This window comes from Fundulus heteroclitus, chromosome 5 (genome assembly GCF_011125445.2).
Source record: "Fundulus heteroclitus isolate FHET01 chromosome 5, MU-UCD_Fhet_4.1, whole genome shotgun sequence".
NCBI classification, from domain to species: Eukaryota; Metazoa; Chordata; class Actinopteri; order Cyprinodontiformes; family Fundulidae; genus Fundulus; species Fundulus heteroclitus.
Window position 1 is genome coordinate 38,324,176 of NC_046365.1, and position 22,695 is coordinate 38,346,870.

Below are 22,695 nucleotides of genomic sequence, written 5' to 3' on the forward strand. Positions count from 1 at the left end.
AGATTACAAATAAAAGAGCTTAACTCCAGCAAAATCACTGACAGATCCCTGATCTCAGTCCCCTAGAAGGTTTATGGAGAGAGCTAAAAATGTATGTGCAATCAAAGCAGCCTCAAAACTAACAACAATTTCTTATGATTTAATAGACAGCGAGGAAACAAAGGCTATGTCTCTTTATACGATGCGTGTAAATATTTGGTTTTAACTTTATTTACACAGCATACTCGCTTTTGGAAGAATTATAGTCTCATAATTATCCGACTTTTTTTTTACACTGACTTTATTACACTGATTTTTTTTATCATGTGAAATGATGCGTGTGTTTTTCCTTTTACTTTAAATTTGTCAGCAAAATATTCACCTGCAAAAATTTGACAGCAAAAATTCAGCTTCAGAAATTCTGCAAATTTGTTGACCTTCTGGTGACTCAAGCCAAAGCAATCAGCACCTGATTGAGTTGAGCAGCTTTTAGTTAATGGAATTACGCTGGTTGGAGTTTGTGACACACCAGTGCGTTGGATGCGTTTGGGGACCAGTCTCTTAACAGTTAGCCACTAACAAGCTAACTGTTAAGAGACTCACCGCTGACCAAAGTACTGGTGTGTCATGTGATCAAATTATCACAATTTGATTGGCTAAATGCTGATTGCTTTGTCTTGAGTCAACAAAAGGTCAACACACCTGCAGGTGGATTCTTGCTGGAGAATCTCTGCTGCTGAATATTCACAGAGGACCTTTTTGCTGACACATTTGAAGTAAAAAAGAAGAATCATGTACATAATTGCACTGGATAAAAATGCTGTGTTATAAATTCAATGTCTGAAAAAAGTCAAATTCTAACAATACTATGTTTCTTCCATACTAGCTGACATAGTTTTGAAGCCCACAGCTGAGGTGGGCTTCAAAATCCTAACAGACCCACAAAACCTATCAATCAGAGAGTATGTACATGTTGGATTATTTCTAAATCTGATTTGAAATACCTCATGGTCTTAAACCAGCGATCAATGGAGTTGAAAAATACAAAAAAACAACTTTTCAGATACACAGAATAAAAGACTCTACATATTACATTTATAGGATACATATATGAGAAAGTAGGCTCCACAGGGAAACATAGAGACACATAGAGACAAACAGATCTAAACCCGTAATGGAAAATAAGGAGTCTTGCTAACTTTCAAAATAAAACTCCTAGACTCCTAGATTATTGCAGAAATAAGTTTCAATTTACCAATGAAAACATTGATGCTGAAATGTAAGCACTGTTTGATTCCTTTCATGTATTGTTTGGTTGATTCGTCTACCATCCATCTACTGAATACTCACCTCTCCTTCCAGCGTCACGCAGAGGCGCATATTCAAAGGAAATAACTTACAGTCAGGTATTTTGACTGTGACCGCCGCAGTTTTCCACGCAAAAAGAACCAACACTGACCCACCGTGCTGCATCTAAATGGGAACACTGCACTAAACGATACGTCTCAGTGTGTCTGAAAAGAGAGTAAAAAATAATGAGCCTGTGTAAAAAAAAAAAAGAATGAATCTCAAAACAAAAAATAAATAAATTGCTTTCTTTCACTGAGACGTCATAACAGCAGGTTCCAGATTCCTAATGGACCGTACAGCCCAAAGGTGCTGGATGTCTGGCCTAACAGCGAAACATTCACCGTGGTGCTGGGCGGCACACAGCTGGTATCCATTATCAACATTTCTCCATAAATGTGCGAATTATTCTCTGCAGCTTTACCACAAACTTATAATGCAGTCCTTAAAAATCTCAAGCACCCATTCTATTTGTGGAAAAAACAGAACATGAAAGAAAACCAAACGCCGTATGAAGCAATGCAACATATCCTCTTTAAAATCGGTGAACCCAGCAAGGACTTTGCATGGGATGCTGTGCAGCAAAAGTCAAACATATGTATATTACATATTATATGTGTTGGATGTAAAGACAGTTTTTTCACCCGAATGTCTGAATGCTAAAAAATAAATAAACAGTCAGGCTAACCATAGTATAAACAATGTTTAAAGAAGTACTGTGTCCTCTCAGTGGACGTTTGTTGTAACAATAGCATTCCAGCAGCATTCCTAGGATACCAGTCTGAGGGGAAGGGACCAGGCCTTTGGCAGAGAACTGGATCTTTTATAGATGAGTCATTCATTTGGGGTAAAAGTGACCAACATCTGCTAACTTTGCAGTTTTAAAATAGCTATCCGGCCAAGATCATACAGGATCAGGTATATCTGTTGCTGATTTGATGGTAACGATTTAAGAAATGCACGTCGCTCACTGTACTTGTGCACCAAGTTTTTTGCTAAAATGCATTGCACACAAAAGCGTTCATTTAAAGAGAAAGAGAGACTGCAAGGCCGAAACAATCAGCGCATTGTGGACATTGTAGTTCAGACGTGCACGATGTTGTCGGGCCACCTGAGGCTGTAGGTGGGAACAATTCTTCCTGTCTTCTTGAACTATGTAGACTTTCAAACAGAAGCAGAGTTTTCTCCTGCTACCCCCGGCCCTGTTTAGCAAATTGCCCGGTTTGCCAGAACGCAAACAACCACCGAGCTACAAGTCACGTCGTTTTATTTTTATTTTATTTTTTTAAAGTCTGCAGTTTCCTTTGCATGTCGCCTCGCCTCCTCGCCAGTTCGTCCTCTCTGAAGAAGTCTTCAAGCGAGGTCAAGTTAAAAAGTTTAGCTTCCGGTTAGGAGTTTCAAAACAATAGCAGAAGGACGTCACGAAGTCACGTACGAGACAAAAAAACGCAACTTTACTCTGATAAACGTGTCTTTTAGAAATCTACCGGTTAAATTTTTTGATGCAGAGCACATACTTAAATTATTATTAATTTTTTAATTATTAATTATAATTCGCACATTGGCAGCTGGAGATAGTCACCAGCACCCCTCGCGACCCCATGAGGGATAGACGTGTTAGAAAATAGATTTATTATTATTATTATTATTATTATTATTATTATTATTATTATTATTATTATTATTATTACAGCGAGATTCCGTATCTTGAAACCCGTAAAATAAAAACCCGAGACAAATCAAATCAATTCAATTAAATTCAGTATTATTTATATAGCGGCAATTCACGAAACATGTCATCTCAAGGCACTTTACAAAATCAAATTCAATCAGATTATACAGATTGGATCAGATTATACAGATTGGTCATATCCGCATTACTAATTTTGATTTATTGAAAAGGTGTAGCATATGGCAACGTTAATATTCAGGTTATGTCGAAATATGAAACTGGAAAAGATAAGTGATACAGAACCTTCCCTCCATATAAATGTGGTGACATTCTTTTTGTTGTTGTTTTTGTATATTTCCGTTTTTATATCGTTACCTGCCGCCTAGCTGTGCGGAGAGAATAAAGAGGGAGGAACTTCATGCCGTGCTTTTGTTCTGAAAGAAATAAACCCCAGCTTCCGGTCTGTGTTTGCTCGCCTATCAGCGCGCTTAACGCCGCCGTGTTTCAGTGGAGGCTGACTTTAGGGAAAAGACACACTTGGCCGTACTGTCAATCACAATTAAGGAAGCATGGGAATAAACTGCTAGGGGAGCTCGGTGTCAGCGCGGTGTTTACGTCCAAAGGTTGGTAGTTCGACCATTATGCGGCCGTCCGCCGTGGGACGTTTGCAGCCGACCTCGCCAACTGGGAATTCTGGCTCCACTCTGGACTGGATCTAACATGGGACGTTTCATATAAATACAAACAAAACTTCAACTGGCTTCCTTTTTTTTTTGGTCGCTTTTAGCGTTTTAAAGTGCGCGATTTTAGCGTTTTTCTTCGACCGAGGAGGAGTAGGAGGAGGGGGATTGCGCTCACTCCGAGCGTGGGAAACTGCGTGGATTTGACTACAACTCAGTGGGAATCTGTTGTGTTCATTTCTGAGAAACTACCCTGCTGTCGGCGAGGCGACTTTTTTCTTTTTTTTTTAATTTGGAAGGCAGGTCTGTGTCGCTCTCGCAAACACGAAAACTGCTGCATTTTCACAAACTTTGCCTCCTTTTTTCTAGTCCCACCGCCGTGTCTCCTTTTTTTTTCTGTTTACTCCAGGCGGACGGAGACACTCCCCAGAACAGGCAGAGCCGAACGGCCACCGAGCGCCGGGAGTCCGGGCAGCGGGCAGCAGAGATGAGCGGGGGAGAGGTGGTGTGCTCGGGCTGGCTGCGCAAGTCTCCTCCTGAGAAAAAGTTGAGACGTTACGTAAGTGCACTTTATATCCTACTTGTGACGTTGCGATAAACCGAGCCGTGGGGACCGCGTCTCGCCCGCGTTTCCCCGGAGACTCTGTGGCGAAGTGACAGACATGTTTGTAGGCCTCTTGTGTGTGTTTGCTGCTGGGGCCGCCACAGCCAGGCATTACACCTTGTGCACCAGACGTTTCACGACTGACGCGACCGGGATTCGAACCTGCACCCACCCCCCGCCCCATATCAAGGACGCAGCCTTAGCCCCATATAATAACCCTGTAGGCCCCAGGTTGTGTACGTTTCCTCCTTCTTTGTGGGTTAAACTGTGTGTGAACCCCCCCTCCCCCTTTTATCCATGAGTTTGCAAGGAATAGAAACCGACAACACGACAATATTTTGAGACTCACAGCTGCAACAAAGCTGATGAAGCTTCCAAATTTAAATGAATGCTTTAATACATAAGAATACACACAAATCTTACATTTCTTCCAGTATAGAAAACTATCTCTCTATACATCTATAAAATGCTTTAAGTGAAAATAAAGTGCCGCAGCAACAATAAATTAACAGTTATGGTAATAATAATAATAATAACTACATATTTAAAATGTAAATGTTTAAAGCATATATATATATATATATATATATATATATATATATATATATATATATATATATATATATATTACAGATATTTATAATATTTAGTTGAGTAGTAAAGAACAGGTACCTAACCTCCAGGTTATATTTTAATAAAGTCATGAGTTGATGAATAGGAAATATGCTGGCAATGGGAATGTTGAAAATACTTTGCAAACTTTTATACTGTTGTAGCAAAGTAGCAAAGCATCGTTTCAGGTGCAGTTTTTCCACTAAAGCAACACTAAAGTTCTTAGAACAAATGAAAAAGATGAAAAATTATAAATGCAAAAGTAACAAAGACATGAGAATTGATCCCCATGTTCAGCCAGTTCCATCTGTACTAATTCAAGCTACAATACAGGCTACAAGCTGTAAAATGTGGAGAGGTCGGCGTTGGGCGGGAATACAGGTTTTTATATATATATATATATATATATATATATATATATATATATATATATATATATATATATATATATATATATATATATATATATATATATATAAAAATAATATAATAAATTCCCTGGGTTATAAACATGTCATAACACATAGGTCAGCTCTGTTAGCCACTCCTCAGTATAGGAAAGACCAGAGAACATGTTTTTTTATAAAGGCCAGATTTCTGTTGCTCTTTGTGACTCAGGAAATTGATAAGATAGTCCAGTTTATTGTCATTTCATTGCACGGTAAGACATGCGGGGGAATGAAATTCATTACTCTGATCCCAGTCTAAGCCCAACGACAGAGTCAAGCTTAGTGGGCAATACACAAGCAATCAAACAGTATAGAAGCATGACGTTACATTAGGTGGATGATTACCCAAGGATGAAATAACACAACTGTATACGACAGGCCTGTGTCGTTGGGGTAGTAAGTTTAAAGTGAGAATCAAGAATATTTTATTGTCTCCGCATGTCTCCATGTTTATAACACCAACTTACCGCATCTACAGTCGGAGAAATAACCGTGAAGTTTAAACCAACGGGGGCTGACTCTTGAATCTGTGGCAAACAAGACGAGGTTCCACGTTTATCTTGCCTCCACGTACCTCAACATCTCCAAAAATGAGATTGGCATGTGCAATCACTTTTGGAAAAACACTTTTTGCCACTCAGTTTATTATATAGGCATTTGTAGCAACAGGACACCAGCAGCCGAACCATCAAAGTGCGACAGTGCAGCCTGCGTCTCACCATTTGTCCCTGAAAATAGTTGTTTTATAGAATCAGGGATATGGACCCTAACTGGCACCAGCGAGGCCCACAGAGCTGCTGCTGGTGTTCTGGGTTCCTCTGTGACCTCCAGAGAGGTCCAGTCATTGAACTCTTGGAGTAAGTTTTGTTGGCCAGTAACGTCCCCCACACTCCCATATTCTTTCCATTCATAGGTGTCGGCTCTCACTGTAATTGTTGGACGCCTTTCCAGACGAATTGGTATCAATTAGGGATGCAGAAAACCTGAGCCAGTCGTGATATCTGGTATAAATATTGCAGTTATGGCCAACCCACAATCCTGCACTGCATCGCTGTCGCTGTCACATGACCAACCAAACAGCGCACGGCTGACCCCCTCCCCTCCAGACACGCAGCAACAAACGATGTAAATTAACGTCGGCCCAGTTTTCCTTAAAGGACAGATAACCATATGTTGAAAAATGACTAACGTAACGATGCCGATGCAGATATGTTGTGAATCCCTGATATTGGATCGTTAGAGGAAGGAAAAAAACGGCGTTGAAGAAGGAAACCGCGGTCTTGTTTCCGTCCAGGGAAGCATGAAGCGCTCTGAAAATCAGCTGCTGGTCTTTCCCCGGTTTGTCACAGCTCTACTCAAGGGGTTTTCCATTAGATTGAAACTGCCTTTTCTACCCGGTTCTTCTTTTTTTCTTTTTTCTCTCTTTTCTTTTTGCACACCTGGAGTTTTGTTATTTTTTATTATTATTTCCTTAAATGTTTTTATTGAAGGTATCAAAGGAGCCTGGTGACTGCAGAGGAGCAGCGAACCAGTGGTCAGCACCGATGTTGATGACGTGCTGAATAATTATCAGTTACAGTAGATTAAACAAGGGTTGGACGATATTAAAAAAAAGCATATTGATAAAATATAAATCATATTGGATCGATATCGATAATTATCAACAAATTCAAAACATATACGTTAAGTGCTGCCTTCACCATTTTATGCTGTTGTCTAGCGACTTATTTTTAGGTACAGACACACAAACGCTGAATTTAAACTCAACCCTTTATTCAACCAACTTTTACTAAACCTGCAAGTTTTTAAAAAAGGATAAAGAATGCGTGCTCTCTGAACTCTTTCAAGGGGGCGGAGCTTGGTTCCTGAGTCTGCGTTGTGATTGGTTGGGAGGAAGTAATGACTGTAATATTAACCTACATGGCTAGAATACAAAAGGAAGGAAAGCTTTTATTCTACTAAACTTTTTATTTACCTTTTTTTTTTTCTATCATCGATATCCTTGTATCGACTGATGTAAATCATTATTTAATTATCGTCCAGCCCTAGGTTAACCGTGTTTGCTCGTTGATGAAGGCTCAGATATGGATAAGAAACTATAAGCCAGCCAATTTCTTTCTTGAGTGAAAGAAATTGAAGCCATCAAGTTTGCAAATAGTTTTGCCTTATATCTCAGAAAATATTTTGTTTTGCAATATTTGTCTATTGGGTAGGATCACATCAAGGACTTTTACTGCTGAGAAAAAATACTTTGTTTTATGCCAAACATTTTGCACAATAAGGAGATTTGTTGTTGTTCAGAGTAATTTTGCTCTTATTAAAAAATGGAAAAAATCTCCATCTGCATCAGCCTCCTGTGCTGGGGGGCCCAAAATGGTCTCACTCTTTGGGGGCCAAAGAAACTCGGTCCATGGGCCCTGGGCTGCACTTTGGACACCCCTGCTGTAGAGTCCTTCTGATGAGAGAAATTGCTTGAATGACCAGAATCATCAGTCCCTCCCCCACCTGTTGCTGAACAGTAGTATCCAGCTGGCTGAAAGAAGGTTGCTACACAGCCGTCTCGCTTAGAAAAAAAACAAATCTGGCTGTTTGGAAATTAAATGGAGGGGAAACTGTGTAATATTCTGCACTTAAAAACCCGGTCTAAGCCCAATTATTATTACTCATAGGAGTAATAATCAGTAAAAATTAAATTAAAAAATATTTCAAAAACATGAACCCAGAGATGAGGTAGTGCAGAATATTACACACCCAAAGGTTATGTCAGTCATACTGTCCCCATCTGATGGGGATAACGATCATTTTCTCAGTCATTTCTCTCTAACGTGGCTCGTTCTGCGTAACGTCCCGTGTTTCCCTGACACTTCCCCTCTGGAAGCATGCTCAGACTCCGCTGCAGAGTCTCCGTCTCCCTTAAAAGGGCCTCAGCGAGGGAGAAGGAGGCTGCGGGGGTCGAGCGGATGAAGGAAAATGCTGAACCCCGGCGGTCCTCCTCCGCCGGCAGTAAAAAGGGGAGACGCGGGAGCAAACGCCATGAATCTCCAGTGCGTGCTGCACTGCGGCCCCGGACGGATGAAACGGCGGTCGCTTTGCGAACAATCGGACAGAGGAACCTGTGCACAACAAATGTGACGGCATGGCCAGGGGGAAACAAAGGGCCGGCTCTTCCATTAAGTAGAGGATTCATTAAATCTGCTTAGCAAGTGGAACAGAGAACAAGCGGTTTCTGTTGATTCCCCCCCACCACCACCGCCACCACCGCCACCCTGCACCCCGCGTGCTTCAAGAAACAAACAAACAAGCGTCCCGGACGGATTGCAACAGAGGGTCACTTGTGCAGCGTTAGCCTCTTAGGCTAACGAGGCGATCTTACTGCGCAGCGGCCCCGGCTTTGTGGCCGGCGCTCTGCACTCGGTCTGCAGATTGCTGCTGCGTGACGTGCCACAGCTCCAAAATGGATGGCACATGCCATTAATAATTTACTGTCCATTACAAACAAATGACCATTAAAAATTGATCTTATTTCTGGTTTCTGTTTGCCTGTCCGCTGTTGGCGCCGACGCACGCCGCTGTCACTGTGTGGTACCTGCACATGCGGCTCGGTTTCACAGCAGCCAAACTGGTGAGCAGGCCCTTTTTTTAAAAGTGAGAACGTGAAGGTGAAATCTTTTTTTTTTCTTGTTAAAGAAAAATATTTCCTGATGATTTTGATTTTTTTTTATAAAGCTGAGGAAAAAGGCAGTTTTTCTCTGAAATCTCCTCTGGCCCTGAAGTGCTCTCTGTCTGACAACAGGACCAAAGTGAACACGTTTGCGGTCGCGTCTACGTTCTTGTTGGGATATTTATAGTGTACGGAGGCAGAAATCGTGTCGTCGTCTCACAAAGACGGACCAGGCGACGAAAACAAAGCGGCTCGCTTCGGGAGGAAAAGCAGGAGCTCGTGGAAGGAGATCTCAGCGGCCTTCTGCTGCAGGGTGGCCGTAGCCAAGCGTGGCTGCTGAATTACAAGAACCATGTTTGCTTATGTTTTGCACATAAATCACATTAGCGGTTAGTTAATCACCGCTAACTTTTGATAGAAATCAGCTCTAAAGGATCTGTCTCTGAAGTCCCATTGCCAGACGTCTTTTGCTCTTTGTGAACGCTTGGACATTCATTGGTGGATTCTAAATACAATTAATCGTTGATTTATGGTGTGCATCTAATAGTGAGTTACATGTGATGTTGTATGCGCTACAGCAGTCTTCCAAAAGTATTCACACCCTTTGCATGTTTCAATATTGTGTTGCAGCCGTGAACTGTGTCTTGGTGGGATTTTATGGGACACACAACGTAATGCATAATCATGACGTGTAAAATATTTTTTATTTTTTATTTTTTTATTTTTACAGGACAAATATGTGTGGCGTGCAGTTTTATTCAGACCTCTTTACTTTGACACCCCTCAAAAATCAGTTTTCAGTGATTGTGTTAAGAGAACCGGTCACTGCGGGTCGTCTGGGTTACACCTCTGCCAGCTTCACACATCTCGACACTGAACTGCAAAATTCTCATAAGCTCTCTCAGTTTGCATGGAAGATGCTTGCAAACCATTCCTATGGTCTCTGAAACCATCTGTTCTCATGCTCTAATTCCTTTAGGTTCATTTTTTTCCACCTTAAAGCTGATTTTTCAGTGTCTGATTACTATATAATTAAAACCTGGCTGCAGATATCCAGATAAAACGAGACGGATCAGCTCTGTCATTGGGTGGAAGTTTCAGAGGCGAGATTATTCTCTCCATCTCTTATAATTAAGGCGTCGTGTGCCTCCTGGACGTTGGTCCCCCGGTGGAGCGGTGACGTTGATGTGAACTGGAAGATAAAGGCCAACTTTGGGCTGCAGGGGAGCAGATGACTCCTTTTCCTGCTGCAGCTGTTCGCTGTCCCCAAAGCGGGGTCCAGTGCCGCTGCTGCAGCCTGGGTCTGCGTGTAGATCCTTGGTTAGCTGACTTCCAAGTGCTTTCTGTTTGATTACAACTCAGTTAACATCTAAACCCCCCCCCCCTCCTTCCCATTTGGTGCTTTACCGGCCTGAACGGCTCCAAGTGCAGCTTTAATTAAAAGCAGAAAAGTCAGAACTGCTCTGCAAAGCGAGTCTCCCTCTCTCTCTTTCTCACGGCGAACCAATGCGATCGAAGGTTTCACACAGGGTTCAGTTTATTTCATGTTCAAACTTGTCAGCTAATGACACGAGCTGTAAAAATAGTGCGTGTCATGAGACTGCTTTCTATTTCCAGAGCGTCGTTGTTGCCACATTGAAACCCGGTGTGAGAACCCGGACGGCCGAAGCCGGTCGGCTCTGACCGCGCCGCCTGATTGGTTGGCCGCGTCATGTCAGAGAACAATCAGTGGTCAGATCCGTGATGACATGCGTCTCATGGATTCGCGCCCAGTGCAGACTAGTGGTAAAGCGCCGCATGGCGGGAACTGAGGAGTTTACGACGATGCGCGACCCGAAGGCCGCCGTCATTGATGGAGAAGGTGAACACACAAGAAGCGCCCGGCACCAAAAGACGAGCAGCACCACGAGGCGGCCTGCAGCCAGAGCAGCTCTCTGTCGCCTCCCTGATTCTTCCCAGAGCTTCTTGGCAGCCTGAGGCGGCAGGAATGCAGGGCTGCTCTTCGCTGCTCTCCGCTGGGCTGCTGGGGCGTGAGGGCCTGGTCCCTCGCCGCCGCCGATCGCCGCCTGTGTCGGCTCAGCCTGCGATGGGCTGGACTTCCCTGCATCGCAATGCGCTGGCAATTGTTGTTTCTCCTAACACCAAGAGGGAAGAGAAGCCGCTCCCTGGCGCCCCAGTAAGGCACGGCCGCCCCTTCCTGTGTGAGCCGCTGATGGCTACCAGATGGCGAGTGAAGAGAAAGGGGGGGGGGGGAGGTCTCATAGTCCTTTAGGGATATTAGTTCTGCCTTTGTGTTTCTCTTTTCACTGTAGTTTTTATGTATCTCCATCTCTTGCTCCACGTAGTTTGATTCTCAAGCCGGTGATTTTAGCGCCGTTGATTTTACGCCCGTTCCTGCTGAGCTCTTTTGTTGTCAATCCGGAGTTTATTCTTAAAAAACCTGGTCTGTAAACTTTCTTTATTTCAATAGAAAATCAGGTAATTAGATAATTGCCTGAACAAAGAAGGCCTAATCCTAATGTAGCAGTTGGGTATGTGGCAGTGTGAGATTCCCATGAGATGAAAATCCATCCCTGGCTGTGGAACCCAGAGCCAGGGATGGATTTTCTTCTGTTTTTGGTTCAGGGCTGGCTTAGAAGGACGACTGCAACATTTCCAGTTTAGCAGCGCTTCATGCGCCAAATCCAATTCACTCTTTCCTAACTTCACTCCTGCCACACTTTTTCCTTCCACCCAACTTTCTATGTATATCCGTGCATGCAGCACTATTTGGATAATTTTAATCCGTACGTATTTGTGGTAAATTATATACACATTATTACGTTTAGGTCTGGAGGAAAATCACAAGGAACACATCTTGTTTTTTTGTTTTCTTTTTTTTACTGTTGTAATGCTCAGTTATTTGCATGTTTGAAATAAATGAAAATGAAACCCAGCGTCTTTAGCAATGACCTCCTGTGGGTTTCCTCCTTTGTGGAGGTGTCGATGATTTTCTTCTGGTCATCTGTCCAGTCAGCATCATTGTGTCGCCTACTGACCCAGACTGGGACCCATTTAGAGGCTCAGGAGACATTTTCAGGCATTTGGATCATTAGCTGATTAGTATGGAACACCGTGAGTGTCTGTCTCACAGTATAAAAATTTTCTAAAACACAAAACTTTGGGGTTTTAGTTACTTGTAAGCCAAATTCTAAAGACAGTGATAGTCTCTCTATGACTATATAGGGCTTGGTACTAGGGCTGCACAATTAATCACATTCTGAATATAATCGCAATTTAAAAAAAATGCTATTTCCGGATCACAGAGGTCTGCAATTTTTGGCTACGTCACAATTAGTGAATGAGTTTAAAGTGGGTTTGCCTCCACATGGAAGGGATGACAGTTGCAGCAGTGAGATAATCTAATTTTATTTCTTGTTTTAGAGTCTATATAATCATACATAGCATTAAGTTCTGGTCAATCAGTTTATTACATAGACTTGCTTGTTGGTTGCGCTTTATGTTCAACAAGGATTGATGTCCATATCAATTAAAAGCTGTTCTCTTGAATAATATTCTGATTAATAGAAACATTAAAAGTTCTTGTTTTAAATAGTCCTTGTTTAAAAACATCTTTATTTAGAGGTCATTTTTGCTGCTTGTGGTTAATGCAGAGAAAAGTCAAAATTGCAATTTTGGTTGAAATATATCGTAGGCAGAACGCAATAATTTCTGCTCTGAGTTTAGATGCTGTGGGTCTTTTAGCACCTAATCTGCACAGCGAGGAAACAAATTGATTTGTTGTTGGTATATGTTTAAAAAGACATGATAAATGAAACTGGGGAAAAAATCGCATTAAATTGCAATATTAAGATAAAAAAATCGCAATTAGATTATTTTCCAAAATGGTTCAGCCCTAATTGGTACCAAATTCGGTACTTTTTATTGGTGAAATCAAACGGTACCATGTTTCGGTACCTAAACGCATCACTGTGACACTGAGGGAGTGGCTGACCTTCTATGGCGGACACGAACACAGCATTACACGCACAACAACGTGGTGAGGTCAGCAGCCGCTGGTCCAGTAAACCAAGCCAGCATGGCTGATGGAAGGTGGTGGAAAGTCTGGCTCCGCCTTTAAAAATGCGACCCAGATTACGTTCGCTGCAACATCTGTGAGGCGGAGTGCGAGTTCAGCGTCAGGAAGACTCTAATCTGGGGAGGCGGCGGGTCACTGCTGCCAGTTTAGAGAATTTCTCGCCATATTTAGCGACTTTTCAGACCTGTCGAGCAACTTTTGTTTCCAAAAAAAGGCGACTAGCGACGAATCTAGTAACTTTCTTCTGCAATTGGTGACTTGCTGTGAAAACGCCAGTCAGCAGTTATTGTCTTGAGAGAGCAGCGAGTGTCGTTGTAGCCCATTCCCACAAACGCTGTCTAACCGGCCTGTAGTCAGAGCAAAGACAGCAGAGAGGAATATACCGGAATTAAAAAGAAAAATATAATGTTTTTACACTCGTTTTTGTGTTCTTCTCGGAAACTGTTGCACTAAAACAATTCTCTGAATTTTATCCACACACAGCTTCAGTCCCGTATTCACCTCGTTCTGCCTGTGCCTCTGATAAATGTTGTTTTGGTGCTGTGGATTTAGGCCATGTATTAAAATTAACAACTTATTCAATAAGGTTCTTCCATCCATCCGTTTTCCAACACGCTTATCCCTGTTGGGGGTCATGAGGGGTTGCTGGTTCCCTTCTCCAGCTGTCAATGGGCGAGAGGCGGGGTCCACCCTGGACAGGTCGCTCAATAAGGTTAAAATTTTAGAGACTTTATTAATAAATTAACATTTACTACTACATAAAAACACAATAGTACCGATTCATAGGTACTGGGTGCTGGTAACGTATCGGCTGGAATGTGAACGGTACCCATCCCTAATTCTATAGAATGTTTAGGTGCCACATTATGAAGTAATTAAGTTTTTGGAGATGTACACACACACACACACACACACACACACACACACACACACACACACACACACACACACACACACACACACACACAGCAGGCATTCTTGTCATGTAGTGCTGTGTGATCTGACCCTCGCTGCTATGCTCACAGCCCCTTAATATAGCCCGCTGCTGTCATGGTACTTTCTGCCCTCCTCACCTGCTCTCTGCTGCCAGCGTCAGAACATGTCCATGTTTATCCCAACCTGTGCACGGGGGGGGGGGGGTGTCAGTGTTGCCACTAGCTGTGAAATATTGTTACCAACTTGTGTTATTTCCCAGGTGGCTGTGACGCAGACGCTGTTTGAGTACAACGAGTTTTATTCCCGTCTCTAAAAACCCTCTGTTTGCTTTGCAGTTTGCTAAATTTGTCGTGTTGTTTGCAAACAGATAATTTTCAATGTGAAGATGAAGGAAATGTTCTGGTAGAGAAAAGAGGTTCTTTTTGCCGCATTCCCTTATTGCATTAGAGCTCTGTGTGATATCTTTGTCCTGGCCATGAGCCAGAGGACATGTAGACACACACACACACACACACACACACACACACACACACACACACACACACACACACACACACACACACAGACACACACACACAGACACACTGATTTGAGCGTAGGGATGCAGCATAGACCCCCGCTCTCTGAGACGACTCACTCTGGGCACTGATTTAAAGCCGCGTGGACCTTTCTTTCCATTTCCACAGACGTTCGCCGGCCTTCCTGGGAGCTTTCTCATGCCCTCCGCTTCCACTTTTCTTGCTCTTTTTCTTGCCATGTCCTGAAAAACTGGAATGCCTTCCCTAATTTTTCCACACAGCGCCGTGAATTGGATTATGAGGAGCCGCTAGTGGTAGAACTGCAAAGGTGGGTCAGTCGTCGTTACCTGACATTAAAAAGTTTATTAGGTAACTTTTATAAAACACAGATTTTTTTTATGATGATTAACACAGATAATAATGTACTACTGATCTCAGAGGAATGTGACTTATTAACCAGGGAAGTAAGGTGTAAAACAGAAGCAGTATAAATATTGATGCTGCTTTTACTGTGTTACACTTCCATTGTTTGTGGTATTGATGGGACTTACAAACCCTTTATTTATTTATTTATTTATTTATTTTTTGTTGGATTCAATCAGGTGGTAATCATAGCAAGGAGATAATTTGTCATTTTGAAAGAGCGATAGTTATTAAAATTCGCTATATATAGGCTGGATAGGAAAACTTACAAACTATCACGTCTCAGCAGAGGTTAAGGTTGTAATGTGATTTATAAGACATTAGTCAATTTGACTCTTTTGTTTCACTAATGCTTACAATGCAGAACATTATTACATTATTACACGTGTGTAAGTGTTGCTTTCCCTTCTGCTGTCAATATAACTGATTGTGTGTGTGTGTGTGTGTGTGTATATATATATATATATATATATATATATATATATATATATATATATATATATATATATATATATATATATATATATATTATTTATTTTATTTTTTCCTTTTTTTTTCTTTTTCATTTCACACACAACACTGTTTCCTCTCTGTCCATTGTGACCTGAAAACATTTTTTGAAAAAATGCTTACCCCAGAGGGAGATGGACATGTGACTAGCAAATACGCTGTAATCGAACCCACAACTTTCCAAACACAAGCTGGCCTCTCTTCCCGTTGAGCCCCAGTTGCCCCATCGGCAATCAAACGTTCTCATTTTACCCGGACACGAAAAGCCAGTAATCATTGAAGCAAAGCGTTTTCTTACCTGATAAAAAGTTAGAAAAAAGTTGCCTCGGTGGTCTGGCTGTCGACTCCGCTCAAGGCATCTGCTGTACCCGTGGCATTTTTATTAAGGAGTGATTAAAATGGGGGAAATAAAGGTGCCTCCTTCTTGTCAGGTGATATGAAAACGCGTTGGGATCATGTCTGCAACATGGTGGGTGTTGGCTGGCATTGGTGACGTTTGTTTCAAATTCGTACCATTGCTGTGCGTGGGGTTTGACCCCCAATCTACCACAATGGCTTTTGATTCCCCCCCAGCCCTAATAGTTAAGAATTTTTTAAAGAAATATTTTAAAACACTTCACTTTTGTGTTCCATGTGAAACAACTCATGTGTAGCGCATTTTTTTTTTTTTGATGGCCTCTTATTTACACGTTGCCTGTGGTGTTGGCGTTTGGAGACTGAAAGGAGATTGTGTAAGGCCCTCTCGTCAGCAGTGAAGGAACCTTGTGATCCTGTGAACCCAGTCCGCCGTGCCAGAGGAATGTGTTGCATTTTAAGGATTGCAGCTTTGGCAAGTGCATGTGACAAGAGAGAAAGAGGGAAGGTTATGTATGAAAATGTCAAGGTTGCGAAGGAGCAAAGCACGGCCTTCTGCATAGCTAGACGGGACGCCGGTAGGAGATACTGTGGGAATGTGGTAAACTTTGTTCTGGGGAGGAGCATATTCTGAAGTCAGATGAGCTCGGTTTATCTGTAGCTTAACTTTAGTTCCCATGGCTCCATGTAGGCCACCGTCTGTACATGCAAACCGTCCTTGGAGTGTGCAGATTGAATGGAGCACTGTATGAAAAAGCCTTTTTAAGACCATTTGCTCTGGGAAAGGTTTTCTTATGCATTAGCCATAGTCGCTCTGTTTTTATCCTTTGTCAAAGTAGCAATCAAACCTTAAAACACCCTAATACCAAATGTGATTAATCGGCTTTACCTCCGAAGTAGCACTATTCTCCTAGACTCTAGAGGGCAGCGTTGCGTTTATACGCCTAGCGTACTGCACCCCATTACACGTGGAAGGAGAAAACACAGTCGTTTCCAATTTTTAAGCCTCTTTCTTTCAAGAGTGATGTCGATTTCTGTCCAGGCAATTGTTGATAAGTAAGTGATCACAGTTACCTTGACGGGGTGAATCGTAAAGATTTCTATATTTATGAACCTCCACCAGAAGGAGCTCTGGCTCGTCTGCCATGTTTTTCCCCACGGGACTGTCCGCGTAGTCAGGAGTAAAACCCTTTAGCTAGCCAAAATGATGTAATAAGGTCTCGCAAATGCGTCAAGCATACACCAGGCTTTAGTCATAGTCTATAAATATTTAATATATTAATAATATTTAATAAAATTGGGATGTAGTTGAGTTGGTTTTGTGTATAGGGTGTGGAAAAATGGACACATTACTGTTAAAAGTGTTTTTTGTGCTCTAAAGGAGCAATCCATCCATCATCTAAAGCCATTTGTCTTTGCGGGCTTTCAGGGGTTTTCACATTTACAAATAAGAAAAATATGAAAGGCAAATAGTTTAATGGTAAGTTGTGATTACCCATCTGTATCAGTGTGAACATACACTTTGTTGAATCTCCTATTGATTTAGTTTAGCAGCAGTTGTTCTTGGCGGTATTTGCTCTGTTTTGCAAAAGTTCTCCAAATCTATCAGACTGGGAGGACACCTCTTGTCCTCGCCGTTCCTTCGGGTGAAGCCGCAGATTCTCTCATCAGATTTATTTCTGGACACTGGCTCAGCCATTTGAAAACTTACATTTTCTTCTGCTTGCGGCATTCCTGACGTTGATTAGGATCTTTATGCTTGGACTCACCCTGAAAAGTCAAATGCCTCTTCAGCTTTCCTGCAGGCGCCTGAATATTTCACGCTTTTAAGGGTAGATATTATGGCACACATTATACGGCTAATTTGTTGCCATCTGTATGTACGAGAGGTTGGTGACGTAAACTGAAAGTTTTATCACAATAGTTTGTGGTTTTTACTTTGATAACAATAAAAGTGATAAATAAAAAGTACTTCCAGCTTTGTTTAGTCTGGCTGTGGCTGCAGGTCACTGCTGTTAAGGCACAACAAACACAAATACCATCATTAAAAACCTTTAAAATAGACTTCCATAGAACATCCATCACATAAAATGTGTGATTCTTATCACTGCAATTAGTAACGGCATTTAATCATATCTTCAAATGAATTGATACTTATTGATGCTCTCATGAGACCAACGGGAGAAAATGGTAAAAATACCAGTCACACAATTTTGATAAATACGATTAATGCCCCTTCCTTGGGTTGTACAATATTAATATTGCAAACAAAAGATTCAGAAAATCACCATGCTATGTTTCTAAATGCAATACATTGAGACTCTCTATGACTTTATTATGTTTGTGATTCTTCTAGTTTATAGCAATATAAAATGTTTTTAGAGTGCATTAAGATGCTTTGGTAAAATGATTAAAAATCACAAATTTAAGATGTTTTATTGGTGATACCAAAGCTATGAAACTATATGGAACTATGGAACAGAAATAATCTATATGATTTTCTGTTTTTAGCGTCTGGTTAGACGGCTCATTATCTGGCTCTGTGTTTGCAATGAACCCAAATTAGAAAGATTTTACCACTGTAGACACAAGTATCAAGTTATCATCGCATACTTTAACACACATTGCATGTTTTCCAGATATTATGCACCCTTGGCCAATACATTCTTTATATCTACTAAATGATGCATCAGAAAGTTTGACATTTCCTGTGTGTGATACATTCTGCTCGTCACCTTAGGTCCTATGATATTGGAGCGTCGCTGTTTTTCTAGTCGAGGTGAAGTATTTCTGCTCTTCATAACTTGTCTGGTGAAAGAAGTGCACGCTAAACATGTTTCCCTTAGAAATCATTGTTTTCCATTTGGGAAAAGCACAAAAAATGTGCATTTTTTAGTTATTTTATCAGGATCTCGATATTTTTAGAATGATTACAGATCATTTAAAGCCCCACTTTCTGCAATCTTTGGGCCATTTGTGTGATTGTAAAATGGTGATTCTTCAAATCTTGTCTTGTGAGTGTTTTTACACCCCCAGCTGCAACGGGCCGATTAAAGGACGGACAGTTTACATTAAAGCCTCTCTGCTAAAATCTCTCACGTATTGGATGTTTATATCTAGATTTAAATGAAAGTAAATGCATATTTAATACCAATGGAAACAGGGTTTACAACTGAACCCATTAGTGGGTTGGCGCAGAATGAAGGAGCTACAGGTGTGAAGGCACACACCCACAGAAGCCGGTCCAGAGGCCACGATTGTGACGTTGTCGGGACGCGGTTAAGTAATGGCTTAGCTGAGGAAATATCCTGCATTCTTTGCAGGAGCTGCTTGTAATGCTTCTGAGAAATTCCACAAGTTCCCTGCCAGGCTGTGAGTCGGCGTGCGGAGAAGACGCGGGCGCGCACATGACCCGCGAGGTATGCGCCGCACAAGCTCAGCCCGCTCCCGTCCGAAAGTAAACCGGTATCATCTGAGTGCAACAGCAGCGGGTGGAGGTGCGCGGCAGTTTCAGTGGACTGGCTTCAAAAGGAGGCGTGCCGTCTAATTTGGCTGGGAGACGAGCCGAGGCATGCAAGCAGCTCGGCTCTTAAGACACAACTCCGAGCTGAGAAGCTGCGCGGCTGAAAAGTAGTCGCTGGCTCCAACTTCTGCCACATAAAGCCTCAAACTGTTGTTTTTTTAAGTTGGAGTTTTATATGATAGAACGACTAAAACTGATTGTGAAAGTAGAATGACAAACTGTGTCATTCTACACCCCCCTGTCATGTAGTATCGATGGTTCCAAGGGCCTTCCTCCACTCTGCCCTAAAAGACGGATTTTAGTTGTCCACAGTGGCGGCTGGTGATGGATTTGTTTTGGAAGGAGCGCACAAGAGATTTGTGATTACGAGACAACAATATATTTTTCTTCCCACTCCTTCAGGCCATCACATTTTTCAAAGACCTTCTGGTTGAAATCGGTCATTTCACAAACAAGTGTCTCTTCCTCGGAGAGCATGGCGGGTGCTTTCAGACTCTCCGAGTTTGCGGTGTTTCTGAGAAAAGGTTTTTAACTCTCCTCGAGGTTCGGGAGCAGCTCTTAGCTTCTGGTGCGGTCGTGGGTGTGGGGGGGGGGAGGGATCTTTAAATAAGTAGGCTTCCGAAAATTTTTTTTTATTAATAAAGCACTTCAAAAACAACAGGCACTGACCAAAGTGCTAAACAAAAGGAATGATTAAAAGGAATTAATACAATTGTAGAATTTAAAAGTATAGCAAGGGGAACATACAATGTAGACAGGAAGACAATTAAGACGAATTAACAACTTTTTCCCGGCGAAAGGCCAAAGCGAAGCAGCTCTAGACGAGACGATGAAGTTCTGTCTCCAGGTGTCTCCAAATCGATGTTAAGGCCCGAGTTAAAACAGTAAACCTATATTTCCAACTTAAAACGTATAACTTAAAATACTTGCTGCAGACTGCAGTATACGTTTTCATGCTGCCACAACACTTTACAGGGTTTTCTGTGAATTTGACTTTACATATTAAACGCTTTGTGCAAAATCGTTTAATCCTGTTAACTGATCGTAGCTGACAACAAAAAGCTCAGGCAACCAGGAGATGCAACGTACAGATATCCAAAAGACATAAACTCAGCAGAAATTTCCCTTTAATTTAACCATTAACCATACATTAATGAACAAACACTGAGTTACAGTCATACTGACGAACATGCGCTAGTTCCCTGTCGATCAGTGTTCAGCTCTTCATATCCATCTTTCTCTAGACTCCTTTTAGGTTTCAGGAAGGGAATAACAACCTCTAAACGTTCTGAACAACGCGCGTCTGATTTGTACTTTCCCTGCTAACAATGTTTAATCATTTTTACCGATGTTCTTTTTAACTAAATCACTCTGACCCGATGCGTTCGTAATGTAACATCCTGAGATCTTCTTGAAGGCATAGAGGGAGCAGCTTCTGCAGGTGAGGGACGTTTCACTTTGGGGCAAATCGCTGATTGGTCAGCTACTGACGAACCTCAGAGATTGATTGACAGGCGAAGTACCGTCCATTGTCCAGCAATGCCAACTCTGCTAGAAATCTTTAGCTTTGTGCTGGTGTCAAGAAGGCTGAGGCTACTTTCATGGCATTTCTGTTTTTCAGAGAAATGACCGCCCCGCTGTTTTCCACACAGCTCCGGTGTCTATTCTGTTTATTAATGAGGTGACTTTTAAAGATAATTGGTTGCAAGAAGCTTTAATATGAACCCATTCCACACTTCCCAGATTTAGCTTTGTAAAAACCTTTGAAAACCTTGTATCATTTTCCTTCCACTTCACAATCTTGCCCTACCTTATGATGATTTATCACCTTAAATTTAATCAAAACATATCAATGGTTGAGGTTTCATATTCGAGAAGATCTGAAAAGCTTCTGGTGGTGAGGAGGATATCCTTTGCAAGGCAGCGTCCATTTTCCCCGTCACTTTTTTCTTTCTCATTGTTTTTTTTTTTAAATAACGTCAATGAACGTCATGTTTTCCTTTAAGGTGCAAGAAAGAAACGTGAAAGCTGATCTTCTGCTGAGCAGCCAGGCACCACTTTTTTTATTGCAGTACAGACGTGTTATCAGAGTCCATTTCCTTATTATATGTTCAGTATCTCAAGCCATTTCCTCATGGACTGACTCTTGCAAGAGAGCTGCTAATCAGATCATGTCCGGGGCAACCTCTCACTGGCCACTTAATGTGATTTGGAATAATTTTCATTGGAGTGATTGGATTAGACTGCTGTTGCTCACTTCGTGGATCATGATGGGGTTTGATGCACCTGCAGTGAAGCAACACAGCTTCCAAGGCGCCTTTTATCCAGCTTTTTATAACGGTGAACTGAAATCCATAAGAAAAAAAAACAACCCTCTTTCTCTGGGTTAATCAGAAAGGAGTGTTAATATACTGTGTAACTAGTAAGCAAAGCATTCACACATTAACACACACGCACCCACACTCGCCCACAGATGGTTTTTACGCCTGACTGCGGAGTCATCCTTCTCACTATGCAGAGATCCACTCCTGCACAAAGCAGAGAGAATCAGTTTGGATCTCCATTTGTAGACCAGAATAAAATCATAAATCTTTCAATGTCCATACTGTTTATTTTTTACTCTTATTCAGGGACTATTTCTATAATAATTTTGAGTGTGTGGAGTTTCCCTGCGGGGTCTTAAAAATGTTAATGCATTCGTCTCAACTATTGACTGCAAGGAGTTATAACTATGTGTGGGTTTTTTATTTTAATTTTATTATTTATCCATAATCCAATGTAATTATTTAATCCAGTGTTCCTTCCTGGAAAAATATGCAAAGGATATCCAATTTCGGCAGTTGTACCAAAATATACCTGTTGCTAAATAATACCATTATTACTCAATTGCAATGCATAATTGCCTGATGTTGCGAAAATGCGACAAACTCAGAAAGCCTTTCTGATGCATGTTGTCTACAAACTGCTCCCTTAAGGCAGCTGTTCTCAAACGTTTTGTGGCCAGGGACCTCGTAGCAGCAGCAAAACGTTTTCCAAGGACCCCTTTAGATTCCTCATGCTGGTAGTATTTTTTTAAACAGCTTTTTGTGCCGTTAAATACGTTAGGAATTCTATATGTTTTTAAAAATGTATATTAATACAGGAAGGTGGCGGTCTAGTGGATAGCGACTTCCACTTTGGGTTCATGAGCAGGAATGCTCCCCGCACAGTGGCAGTCCACTGCTCCCTATTAGAGATAGGTTCAATTTAGAGGAAACTTTTTATTGGAATGTACAAATAAAGATTTATTTAACACCACAGGACTTAAGTTTGTTTTAGTTGCATCTTAGATCTGTAAATCAGTTGTTTC

General features: G+C 41.6%; 1 protein-coding gene across 10 annotated transcripts in view; it reads left to right on the forward strand.

Moving 5' to 3' along the window:
- Nucleotides 1-3,454: 3,454 nt before the first annotated feature.
- Nucleotides 3,455-22,695, forward strand: part of gab1 (GRB2-associated binding protein 1) — a 78,515-nt gene continuing 59,274 nt past the window's right edge. For 4 of the 10 annotated variants that reach the window (XM_036137544.1, XM_036137547.1, XM_021316591.2 and 1 more), the window contains exons 1-2: nt 3,459-3,981; nt 4,088-4,237. In XM_036137544.1, coding sequence (XP_035993437.1) covers nt 4,166-4,237 — 72 coding nt within the window. In that variant the 5' untranslated portion in view covers nt 3,459-3,981; nt 4,088-4,165. Of the gene's footprint in view, nt 3,982-4,087; nt 4,238-14,630; nt 14,865-22,695 lie in introns of those variants that run through there. The other 6 variants (XM_036137546.1, XM_012862885.3, XM_012862888.3 and 3 more) reach the window with 4 other exon arrangements.